The sequence below is a fragment of the Octopus bimaculoides genome, chromosome 3 (genome assembly GCF_046866305.1).
Source record: "Octopus bimaculoides isolate indiv1 chromosome 3, ASM4686630v1, whole genome shotgun sequence".
Classification (NCBI taxonomy): domain Eukaryota; kingdom Metazoa; phylum Mollusca; class Cephalopoda; order Octopoda; family Octopodidae; genus Octopus; species Octopus bimaculoides.
This window is the reverse complement of record NC_142930.1, coordinates 26,564,189-26,577,671: the sequence shown is the minus strand read 5'-3', so window position 1 is coordinate 26,577,671 and position 13,483 is coordinate 26,564,189. Positions and strand designations below refer to the sequence as shown.

The 13,483-nt window shown below is 32.2% G+C and overlaps 1 protein-coding gene across 24 annotated transcripts in view; it reads left to right on the top strand.

Annotated features, from left to right (window-relative positions):
* The window catches only part of LOC106874768 (uncharacterized), a 242,537-nt gene extending 232,712 nt beyond the window's left edge, over positions 1-9,825 (top strand). For 12 of the 24 annotated variants that reach the window (XM_089348711.1, XM_089348705.1, XM_089348700.1 and 9 more), the window contains 3 exons: positions 1,236-1,379; positions 6,555-6,719; positions 8,024-9,825. In XM_089348711.1, the coding sequence (XP_089204837.1) occupies positions 1,236-1,379; positions 6,555-6,719; positions 8,024-8,142 (428 nt within the window). In that variant the 3' untranslated portion in view covers positions 8,143-9,825. The remainder of the gene's footprint in view (positions 1-1,235; positions 1,380-6,554; positions 6,720-8,023) is intronic. The other 12 variants (XM_089348718.1, XM_089348716.1, XM_089348710.1 and 9 more) reach the window with 1 other exon arrangement.
* Positions 9,826-13,483: the final 3,658 nt, after the last annotated feature.

Genomic DNA, 13,483 nt, shown 5'->3' with positions numbered 1-13,483 from the left:
TCTACCAAATTTTATTCCCATGACACAAGTCAACCCAAGGTTATTATAGCAAAAGATACTTACCCAAGGTGTCATGCAGTAGGAACAGACTGTTAACATTATTGCAAAGTGAACTTCTCTAGCCATAGCATAACTATAAAGTGTTTAGTCATGCTTAAAAGAACTTAAATTCCAAATTGGGAAAGTTTCTACATTGTTCTCAATTGCTGATTCACATCATTATCCCAGATGGTTGAAGAATGGCATTTGTGGCAAAGTAATCAATACCACAAACGAAGAAGAAAACAAAGCTCTCATCAGACCAACAAAGAATCCCCTATGTGGTCACTCAAGCTGCTAGAAATAGCAACCAATTTTTTTCCAAGTACACCTTATCTTAAAGAAATAACATTGGACATTCTTAGATAAACAAGTGAGGTGATGACTGATGGAGCACATTTAATTATAAGTCTGCTCGATTATTGATCTATTTCATAATTTAATTCAATCTTTTATTGCTTATTGATTTCACACAGTTGGCAGATGAAGGATATTTTATGTCATGTTTATACCTCTTACACTCTATACCTATCTGCAACTAACCACACCCATTTCTAACATGTGTACCATAAGAAATCTGTTTCATTCACTTTTCCTTTTTGGACTGTGACTAGCCAATAATTAATGGGGAAAATATTTTTAATGGTGATCACTCTATAAGACTAATTTAAATAATATACAGAAAGTCTGTGCTGGATCATATATTTGTTTATTTTTCAAATTTAGAATGTAAACCATTCAATCCTCAGTTAACCAACAAATTATATACTCACAAATACACACTCATCATACATGCAAATCTACATGTATATACATACGTATGTGTATATAATTTATGTTCATGGAAACGCTTATAAAATGTTTTTACCAATGCATGAAAGTTGTTTATTAATCACTGTTCCGTTTCTGAATGCCACAAACTTTTTTTTATCAATAACAATGATTACTTAAAACTATTGAAAAGTTTTTTTTTCTTAACATCCTCTCAAGATTTCCAAGAATTTGGAACCTCTTTACTCTATTACTTCTATAACACAAAAATACTAAATCCCAACAATGTAACGTTCAACTTGTCAAACTTAGACAAAGTAAACAGATTCTAACCAATCAACAACTCAGTTTTGTACTAAAGAAATCTAGTAAAAAAAAGTTAGTTAATTTTTTTTTTTTAATTAATTGATCAAAATACCATTTAGATTCTGGCTTGGATACTGAAGAAGAAACTGTAGGCAACTCTGTTATGAATACTTCAATCCGCTATACAGGCAAATGCATTCCATCCCCAACATTCCAGGTATTGAAAGCTTGGGCTGACAAAGATGTACTCCCTAGTCCTAAAAGTAAGTGATGCAACTGAACAATATGCAATATTCTAACACCATATTATTGATGAATTTCAGAGAATCTGAATCTCTCTTTCTGTCACTCTTTCTCTCTGAGATGTTGAATATTTCCACTCTGTGCACATGTGTGTATGCTTTTGTTCTGAGAAAGTGCTTTTAACTTTATACATCTTACTCCACCTATCTGTCAGGATTAGGTATTGGATCTTTTAGTAATATGATGGCAGTCCCATCTAGAGGAAGATTTCCCTTTCCCCTTGTTACCACCTTAAAAAAGGACGGGCATTACCAGTGATACTTTACAAGGGTCCTGAGATTAGTGGAAGGAAGGGAGCTAATGATCTATAGATAAAGTATTTGGCCCAAATGCTTGCAACAGAGAGGGGTTTGTTAGTCCTCAAGACCAGGTTGTAGGAGATAAACTGGGCAATGAATTATGTTTACTCAGCGATGTAACAAGCAAAATTATGGTGGCAGTTTATTACATTTTTTTCTTTGACGTTTTGCACCCAAAATTTTAATCCTTCTTACTGCAGGTACAAGGCTTGAAATTTTGTAGGAGTTAGTTGGTTGCACTAACCCTATGCTCAACTGGTACTTAATTTATCAACCTCAAAGGAATGAAAGGCAAAGTCAGCCGAAGTAGGATTTGAACTAAGAATGTCAAGACAGACAAAATGCTTTTAAGCATCCTGTCCAAATTGTTTGACTGCAGACGTCATTTGCTGTACAATCTGTTAAGCTTACAGGTGTCTTGTTAAAAGGAAATAGATAGTGATTGCAGATATATCTTTAAAAATGAGCTAACAGAAATTGCCAAATGACAATCCAAATGAGCGCCTTGTGAGAAGGGGAGATAATCTTGAGAATCAAATTCTCTAATGTTGACATGCCATAATATAGAGGACCAGTTTATTGTCTGGAGATAAAAGGACAGTTGTGATTATTTTTCTACCCTAATAACCATCAGTATGACAAGTATCTTACCTTTTCTTCAAGAAACTTGGACATACACAAAAAAGAGCAGAACACGTCTATTGTTCAAGTACATGCACTAGCCATCCTGAATTGTTTTTCTTAGCTCATTCTTGTTTAAAATTATATATTTTACATAAGCTGTAAATGTGTACTGCTCTTTTTTTTTTTTTTTTTTTTTTTTTTTTTGTATGCTACTAGAACTAGTGCAGGACACAATTGTTGTGCTGATGATGTTTACAGAAGCAGAAACATATTCGCAGTTGTTGCCTCCAGACAAACTTGTCCTTTTCCTTTGTGGATTTTCAACATTGGAGATTGATTCTTGAGATTATCTCCTCTTTTCTTATGGAGCTGGTCTTAATTGCCATTTAAGAATTATGACACATTCTCTAAAAGCAGAGATAATTTAAATAAATAAATTGGTGTATATTTAACATACCTGTATTTATCTATGTGCACACATATCTATGTACATACACATAGATGCATATGCACATATACATCTGTCTGTGTGCATGTGTGTGCGCATCTGTATGGATATCATTTTGTTGTTTTTTTTTAAGTTTTAAGTTGTAGTTTCGTGTAGCTTTGTCTAAATACTTCGTTTAGGAAAGTCTAAGTTTCTAATTTGTACCACACAGATTGTGTTTTCTTACTGAAGTTATAAATTTTTTTCTAACCTGATTCTTTTTGTAACATGATTTTTGTCCATCTGCTGTGACTAGGTTATTTGTCATCCATCACAGCAGGATGCACTTCAAACTTTTCGAATTGAAGCCATAAAGCTAGCAATTAAGTCAATATGATTGTCGTTGGCATTCAAAGCCAGACTATTGAAGTTTTAACTGAAGTAAAAAAAAATTTTTTTTAAATCACATTTGTAACAGCTTTAAGACATTTTTTTGTAGTGTTTGTAGTTTTTAACCTACTGATAGATGATATTAATTCACTTATAACATGAAAAGCTAGATATTATTGGAGAAGAGAAGACAGCATATTGAGCAATGAGTCATAGACAATATCATCGATCCTTGTGATACTCAAAATAACCTAAAGTTGAAATATAAAATAAAAATATCAGAGCAGAAGGAAATATGCTGTTAAGTCTGGCTGCATCTTAAGGATAAATGGAAGAATAGGGAAAACAAAAGGAATTGAATTTCAGATCAATGTGAAAACATTGATAAAGTAACGAAAATAGTCAATAACAAGCTAAATGTTGCATGGTTGTTATACTGAGGAAGTCCACAATCCAGGACTGCATATATTAAACCTTTTCAATAGCTTAGCCAGAAGAAGGGCAGTGCCTATATTTTTCAGGTCCTCTGAGACTATTGGAAGGGTACAAGTTATATTTAAACCTAACCCAAATGCTTGCAACAGAGTAAACTCCACTAAATGTACTCACTGTACTTTGGGCTAAGTGGTGGTAAACTGGCAATGGATTAAGTTTACCATCCAAAACTTGTGTAACCACTGTTGAAAATTCTGCTATTAACTCTAAGATATCAGCATACTAAACAACGCTATAAATCTGCCATGTGTGGACTCTTTATTCTTTTACTGGTTCTTGTCATCAAACTGTGGCAAGTGGCCCTGAGGGGGCACCTCCTTCAATTCAGGAAGGAAATGGAAATTACCATAGGCACCTTTCTTTCCCCTGACCCTGTTGAAGTATTTCTGTTTGAGAGCATTTTCAAAGTAACAAGTGCTTCTCATCCATTGTTTTGTTCAATAATTATGGTTTTAACTTGGTATTCACAAGTCTATCAGAGATTTTCGCTATATCTTGTGATCAGTTGAAAATCAGTTTCATAAGAAGCTATGGAGTTGAACATACCTGCAAATAAGTGGCTAGTTTATCCTTAAATCAGCCTGAATATATTAGCCTATGGTTAAGTGTTCCAGTTGTAACTACCTAATTTTCTACTCATTGTTTTTGGGTCTTCATTTTCTAATGTCCTGCATTGTTCTAAGATGATAGGGTGCATAATTCTAAAAAGGCTTGGGTTCTATTACTTAAAAGGTTATTTCATCAATTCCTCAGTGAAGCTTTTAGTCAGAAAAAATAAAGGTCTCGGTAAAATCTGAAGCTAATGTGTTAGGTGATGCTAGAAGTGGGGAAAAATTCAAAATGTCTTGGGACTACATGTCAGTAACAATCAACATAATTGTTGGCACCCACTGATAGTATTGATGAGGTTGCAGTTGATGCTATAAATTAAAACATATTGCATCTGTAACAGCTACAAGGCATTTATATAAAGAATGTTTGCAGTCCTCCACCTACTGATGGAGGACATTAATTTACAAACATAAGATGTTGCTTTTTAAGGACAGACATAGCTGGCTATAATTATCTGTAACAGCTTTTTTAGTTAAAAGGCATTGCTGCTTGTTTCTGCAACATGTACAATACTTAGACACTAACTGATTTAAAGTTCAGGCATTTAAATAGGAATTCTTTGAGGTTTTGAGAAAATCTCTAACAAAGAATGTGAAACTAAGTTTGTTAATTTTTATTATCATTCTTGCAAGAAAACTGATATTTCTTGAAATAGTTAAGTGACACAAGCTGTAATAGCATTGCATTTCATAACTTTGCTCAAACCTCTTTGACAAAAGCTAGTTAAAGTAGAGTCACAGGTCATCCCTGTCTGCACAGATCTATGATCAGTGTCATTGCCATCTCATAACATATCTAAAACTGCATTATCCAATATATCCTTCTCTCCTTTTTAGTTTGATTTGAGGGAGATTTGCCAGATATTTCTTGTAGGCAACATAACCACGTGGAAGCATTATTGGTTAAAAATTATGATGGAACTTGATTGCTTAGGTATCAATTAAAATCTCTCAATGACTAACAATAACTTGGTTAAATTATAATTAAATAAGTGATTTGTAATATTTCACACTGAAGAATCCAGATATTTGTGATATTGCCAGATTTTATTTCCATAATTGATTTAGTGCCTACTGTCCATAATTCTTTTTATAACATAGTTTGAATTATTTCAGTAATTGAATTCACTAAAAGTGATTTATATTCAATTTTATACATATCTAAAGTTGGTTATGTAATGAACAAACTATTTGTAATAAGCATCTTTCTTTAAAATTAGCCCAAGAAGGTGTACATAGTAAAATTTATACCCAAATTGAAGTGACTAAAGTGATATTATATTACTGTTAAGTTTGAATTTTAAGATGGGAAAACTCAAGCATGGAGTTCTATATAATTATTAAATTACTCATTTCCTGTTTTAAATTAGTACTTTGTTCAGTTTAAATAATGGCATATTGTTTATTGAACAAAATGTTGGTTAGGAAGTTCCAAGTAGATGCACTTTGGATGAAGAAAGACTGATAAAAATGTTAGTAAAGGATTCAGAAACATTGGGGCAATTGATAAGCTAGGTAATGCATTTAGTTGAAAGAGCAGAAGCCATTGTAGTAGTGGTAAAAATAAAATATGGAAAATGTGACAGTCTCAACTTTCAGTGTGTGTGTGTGTGTGTGTGTGTGTGTATGTATGTGTGTGTGTGTGTATATATATATATATATATATATATATATATATATATTTGCAAAAAATAACATGGCGGTTTTTCAGCAAAATCTTTTCTGGTTTAGTCTTCTCATGGCAGATAAGTTTTTGGAATCTACAAAATATTGGTAAACCCCATTTTGGTGGGACATGTCAGTAAGAAAATAAAGGTACAATGCTACAAAGGAAAAAAAAAAACTATCCTGTGGGGTTTGAACTTTAAGGTATTTGTTACATTTTTGTTGCTTTTCTTTGATATTCTAAGATCTTTTTCTGATGAGTGGATTTGTAGTCTTCATAAAAACTTCTTGGAATGAGAAATTGCTGTGCCTTCTGGCAGTGTTCTTATTTGTTCTTGATATAACTCTAATATCCTGCACCAATAAGTATGTTGTGAACCCTGATACGCACACTATAATCAACAATTATTTTATTTCCTTCCACAAGTTTTCTTGATTGTACATTCTTACCCAAGTTGCTTCTTTACATTTTTTTTTTAAAGTTTTTCAGAGAAAGAAAATATAAAAGGAAAAGAGTAATTTGAAAGAGAAAAAGGAATATTCATGGGTATTGTTTGTTGACCTATGACCAGGTTTTAAATTGTACATTTTGTTTATTAGAAACCTTCTGTTATCTTCGTTTAGTGAGGAAATCTAGATCAAAACCCAAACGCCCACCAATAGAGGAGGATGAGGACAAAAGTGATGGTCCAGTAGAAGTACGATACTCGGGTGGTAATATCCCTTCACGTGTCTTCAAAGTACTACAAATGAGTGTTGGAGGATCAGATCCTATTGAACCAACAAGCAGTAAGTATTTAAAGTTTATTATTTGGTATACACTGTTTTTAATATTACCTTAACTATATGAGGGGGTCCTGAAAAGTTCCTGGGTTTGGGTAAAAGAAAATACAGGAGGATCAGTTGATTAGGATTTTATTCAACACATTCCCCTCTGATTCACACACTTATTGCAGCAGTCCTTCAGTTTTTCTAAGCCCTGTAAAAGAACTCAGAAGGTTGAGCCTCAAACCAGGCTTTTTGCAATACCCTTAAAGCCAGAAACTTTGCAGTGTCCCCTTGTATGTTATGTATGATGACGTTTTCATAAGTTATTCGTTTATAGAAATATAAGACCTATTAGAAATATTTTTCATTGGTAAAACATCTGTTCATTGCTTAATTTAAGAATTAGACAAAATCAAAACTGCTCCATCTTTTAGCTGGCATTGGTAATTTGGCAAGTTTTTTTTAATAAAGTAGATTTAACACAAATATCTGAATTCAGCACTACAAGGCAATGAAATTCTCATCAGTTCTACAGTGTGTTACCATTCCTTTTTATCAATAAATATCCACCCACTAGTAATTTTAAACTTAATGTAGGACTTTTATCACTAAGGGTTGGTGCCCTCAACACAGAAGGCAGTAAAATAGAAAGGATGGATAGGCTAAACAAACCTCAAAGGCCTTTGTTGTTCAGCTCCAGGTCAGCCTGAATATCAAATATGTGCCTTTTTGGAGACAATAAGTTTATTTGGTAGAGATTTGGCTCCAGCAGGACAAGTGGTCATGTGCATGCTCTTTCATGGATTCATTTGTTGTTGAAAAATGACTGTGTAGCCTAATAATGGACAACCAAAGACATTTTATGTATTTGGGGAACGCATTTAATTTTGCAGGACCCAGCTTAACTTTTGAGATATCCATGTCATCTCTAGAATATTATCTATAATAAATTGGTTTCTCACCAAAGAGAATGACATAAGTACCTGGTTTAGCTGGCATGAAAGCTGAGCCAAATCTAGTCCTTAAAAGCCTTTTGAAGCTTGAAATATTGACTTGTTTAGATTCAAAATAGAAATGAGATACTACTGCATATATGGATGAATGTGGTCACTTGGTACACTATTTGTCATTAAAGTATATTGAAACTTCGTCTAAAATCTCTCACTATGGTCTTAAAATTAAGTTTTCTGACTACTGCTTTAAACTTGATTTCTGTGTCATGATGTTATGGTTTTCTTGTAGAGGGTAATTCAACAATTACAGCTTGAAAGACTAATCTTTGATTAATCATGTTTCTGATTATTTTCTCTTTATATCCGCTACAGGTGAAAACCCAAGTGAAGATGAGGACAGATCAACAAAGTCTTTACCACGCCAGTCTCGGTCTATGAGAGTCATCCAGAAAGCTAAAGTACCAGAAGATTCTGGTTGCACAGATTTCTAACCTTGAGTTGCTATGTAGGAACTAGATTTCAATCTTTCTTTGTCTAATTATTATTATTTATCTTAAAAAAAAAAAAATTAAAATGGGTAAAAAAATATTTGCATTTTTCACTGTTTGAAATTACTTTCGACTCCTTTACTTTGAACTTTTGGGCTTGCATTCTTCTTTATTAAACATTTTCCTTTTCTCTCTCTCTCTCATGCACGCATGTGTGCACACGCACACGCACACACACACACACACACACACACACACACACACACATATATTAAGCTGCTTCCCAGCTAAATAGGAAGTTAGCATTTGTGTGCCCTGTGACAGTCTTCTACCCATTATTCTACTTTTTGAGGCAGTACCCTTCCTGTTGTCAATCCTTTTAGTAACTTCTTGCAACACAAAAACAGAGCATATATTTTTAAAGCCAGGATACATGTGCACACAATGTATGTGTACGTATAAATGAAATGTTATAATTTTTTTAACATACTAAAACCTAACAATGACCAGGATGAGATCACATTAAATCCAAAGCCAGCCCAGCAGTGCCTTTTAAAATTTTTTTTAAGTATAAGGAGTAAATTTACCATTGTTAGGAACGGAACCGTGCCTATCACCCAACTAGTTGTGTGATAGGAATCTTGGATTTACTTTGAACTATTGAGCAGTTAAAGTTTTGATCTTCGATTCTTGGAATGTTAACCATTGCTTTCTTTAGAAAGGATAAAAAATAAACTCATAGAAAAAAAACACAGGAGAGGAAATCATATACGTACTATGAAATTTTAGTTTTGATATTTTAGAATTTCTCAAATCTTTACATTTTTCTGTTGAATTATTTCTGAAAAGATGGTTGATAGAGTTGTTTCAAACTCCTTGCAATACTGAGTTACATCCCTTTTAACAACCTTTGTTGTTCAAATCCCTTGTGGTCAATAAGTGTTAGTCAGGTAGTAGGGTTGATCTAATTGCTTATACCCACCCACAAGACTGGCCTCGTGTCTGTTAAATTATTTCCCTGTACAAAAAAAAAATAGTAAAACATTTAGATCTGCCTTAAAAGAATTTTTATTTTATAAACCATCATACACAATATCAAGGGTTTTGTACATTTTTGTACTTTGATAGAAAAGATTGCGAGTGAGTGGGATGGATTTACTGAAATTTTTAAAATATTTATTTTCGAAACTACAAGTTTCTTGGGTATTTTTTTCAACTCGAATCATTTTATTTTCATGTCTGTTTTTTACTGAATGTTTTTAAATAAAAAATTTTAAAAAACTTGCCAAAACGAAACAAAGTACTTATATTCTTGTAAAACTATTTTTATTAATTTTCCTTGCCAATAATCAACTCTCAACAGAAATACAGGCATACACAAAATGAAAGTATAATTATTTAAGTTTGGTATTTGATAATGACAAAAATGAACATTTCTGTTGTAAAATATATAACTATTCATTTTGGTAATGTAACACTTTGACTCTTTCTTCTCTACTGTGTATTATTTTTAATTTGATATTATTTTTAAAGTAGCTTCAATATTCATTCTGTCTAGAAGAGTATTGCTTGAAATATTTGGTTTGGAATTGTGCCAAAAATTAAGAATAAATAAAAAAAAAATAAAACTGACAGAATTGGATTAATCATTACACTAAAAATAAAATATTTTTCTTCATTCATAAATGTTTTTTTTCTTTATCTATGTTACATATTTAAGTGAAATTTCAAAGGTATTTACTTTCTTTTTGATGAAGAGTGCTGGACATTTCTCTAGTGACCTAAACATAGGTTTCAAAATATATTATGTTCAATACTAAAAATGTGATAAGATGTGGATTTTTTTTCTTTAATTGGAAGATATAGTGATTTGGTATTTGGCATTGGTATGTTAGTATTTTCTTCAGATTCTTTGCAATAAAATAGAACACAATCTCTTTCTAGTCAAAGTAAATTTTATTATTGAAATACAAGCAACAAAAGTCACATTCTGACTTAAAAAAACAGACTATAGCAGCGACTCCATCTAAGAATATCTGAAGGAATTGTATTCCAAAATATCATCGGACTATAGATAACTAAATTACAACAGGTATATAGGCCATTTTTGTATTATAGTGCATTGTTGTTCCATTCAAAACTTTTTATTCTTTAAATTTTAAATATTTCCATTTTTCTACATACAAATTAACATTCAAACTGTGGAGATATTTTTTAATCTAACTAAAAATGATTTAAGAGTCTTCTATAATTAAGCAACAGATAGAAGATTGAAGGCGGGGTCTTAGCATCACTCAGCAAGATCTCTGTGAACCGTTAGCCTACTATCTGTTTAAAGTTATATTTAGCTGTAGTATGTCCACACTATTGTATGCATCTCCACTCTTCCCTTTCCCCACCATCTTGTTCTGAATATTATTCTACTTGAAGCTATCCAGAGTTGTATAACTAGATGAATACTCTGCCAGTCACTTTATCTTGAATATTTTCCTTTTCTGGGCATCAACACACTAAAGCTCCAGTCTCACAACTGACTTGGTAGAAGCATCCAAGATTGTCCACTACCTTTCCATAAAGAACTTTGGCCACCTTTTTTAATTCAATATCTCTACCATCTTTGGACATGCTTATAACATCAATAAACAGTACCCATGGCTTTTGGAAACCTTATTTACAAGCTCAGTATTACTTAAGCACAGAATAAATTACCTGCATTGATTGTTGTCAGGACACTGTTTCCTTCAAAAATTCCATACATCCTAAAATCTACCAACACATCTTCTGATGTGCCTGTGCACCTTTTCCTTTTTATGGCTCTTTTACTTTTTATATTGATGTCATATTCTGTGTACTATCATGCACTTCTCACTATCATTGCTGTCTTTCTTAACTTATTGCGGCTTTTTGTCCCTTCCTTTGCATTTTTCCAATGAGATGTAATACACCTGAGCACTGGATACATTAAGCTATTCATTAATTTTATTATTGATCTTTCAATGTGCTGTAGGGTATTGTAACTTTTGAGGTATAGAAGTTACTACTTCTAAAATGACAAATCTATCATTTTTTACTGTTTGCTAACTAGTAACTTCAATTATAGTTTCTCTTTCCCTGTCTGTGTTGTAAGACTTTTGCTTATTCCAATTAGAATATTTTGAGTATGTCAAAATATTGGACAATTTCACAGTAAAAACACAGTAGTAACGGTTATCATGCTACTAATGGGGTTCTGAGAAAAATATTTTATTTCCTGATAGATTTCAATTAATTGATCATAGCGCATTTACAAACGATTCAATGGTACATTATTAAAACAGCTGTTTATGTATTCAGTTTTTGTGTAGTTACAATACTGAGTTCAAGTTCTCCTCTATGGTAATTGTTCACATTTCAATCTTGTTTTAACCAATTCTACCATCAACATGATAGAATCTGTACTTGATTCAGATTAATAGCAATAAAAAGTTTTTCTTTTTCTTAAAATGCTTTTATTTGTAGAGCTAAAAATCAATGACTGACCTGAAAATATAAATTGATAAAACAATTTAATTCAATTGATAAATTTGATAGACAATCCCATGTACAAATTATGCATCACAAATCTTGCTAAGCAACTGTGAAACTAATTTTATTGCTTATAAACTATTTGTTTTAGAGTTGATTTATATTAGGCATCAAACAATATCAATAACACTAACAAAGACACTAGTCTCAATTGACTTTTAAATTGCTTAAAGTGGATTTGATTTTTCCATTGAAAAGTACTACTAAAGGAATGTTTAAGTATTTTATCAAATAGTGCCAAGTTCAACTTACCCTTTCAGTTTTGTGTGGAAAGCCACAGGCTTTACTACACTGATTTAATGCTAGCTTTATGGTAAATGTAGACCAGTTTTCATGTTCTAGCTACTCAGTATATGTGTGTGAGAGAGAGAGAGAGAGAGCTACAAAAGTATGTTCACAGTAATATAAGGTTAATGCTTAAAAAAGGGGGGAAAAAATATAAAGTAAGTTAGACTTTTACTCTGAAATTTTTACTTGGTAATCTGTTTTATTGCGGTTCACCTATCATGGTTTATTATTTAAGCTTATGTCAGTTTCCATTTATAATAAAATAAATGTATACAAATTATAAAAATAGTTTTAAAAAATTATACAGTACAGTACCGTTTCTACTTCATGGATTTTCACCTATCACGAGGGTGGGATGGAACATAACCCCCACGATAGTCGAGGGATTACTGTAATCCTTTGTCCAATACACAAAGAAAAGTCCAGGGAAGAGGAGAGAGCCAGGAAAAATGCTCCCGGGTAGCTCACATATCCAACACACTGTCTTTCATATATTTGAAAGAGTAAGGTGTAATTTGAGAAGTCTTTACTTACTATTTCTAGCAATTCATACAACCATATAGAGGCTTCCTCATTGGTCCAGCTTTTGTTAAAATTTAAGCTAATCGCTGTTTACTGAAAGTTATGAAAAATTTTGTTCCTCTAGTCATTGTAGCTTGAAATGATTAATTTCAATGTAAACATACGTTATCTATTTTTAATCCTGTCTTGGAAAACTTCATATCCTGGTGATACTTATTATAAACCAAATTTTGTTTTAGTCATAGGTTTTCCACAAATTCTCATTGGGTGTTTTATTGCAAATTATTTTTCGCAGAGCACAAACTATTGCCTATTATTGTTCATTATTTATTACTTATTTGTAGTCTGTATGGATGGCTTGAAAATCATGAATTAATCATTGATGATATACTTTTTGATTTTTGTCTTATAGGAACAGGTTGTTCAATATCATTTAACTAGCAGTTATATTTAAACAAATTCATTATTTATTTATTTATTGACCTGTTTGGTTTGTATGTAGATTATTATTAGATTATTTCAAGATATTTTCTCTTTGTTCATCAAGGGTTTTTCTATCTATCATATTTTGCTGTTTACTTTTTTTTTTTTTAAGGCAAACATTAGTAAAATGGTTTCTGAACGATACTTGAAAGCTAGTGCTTGTTCAAGTAGATGGTTGTGTGATTTAAAAGTTTGCTTTGCAACTGCTGATTCTGGGTTTCATCCCACAATGCAAACTTTGGGTAAGTGGTTTCTAGAGCCTCAGACTGATCCTTGTTAGTGAATCTGGGATGTAGAAACTGAAAAATAAAATACCTATTGTGTGTGGATGCTTGTCTTAATATCTCACAGCAATTGTAAAACCAACATCACTATCATACAAGCAATGTCATGTTTCCAATTTCCCTTGTAAATATGTCTAGATTAAAGAAAAATATTACCTTGCTTGAAGGAGGCAGGTGAGGGCTTGCAACAAGAACATTTGGCT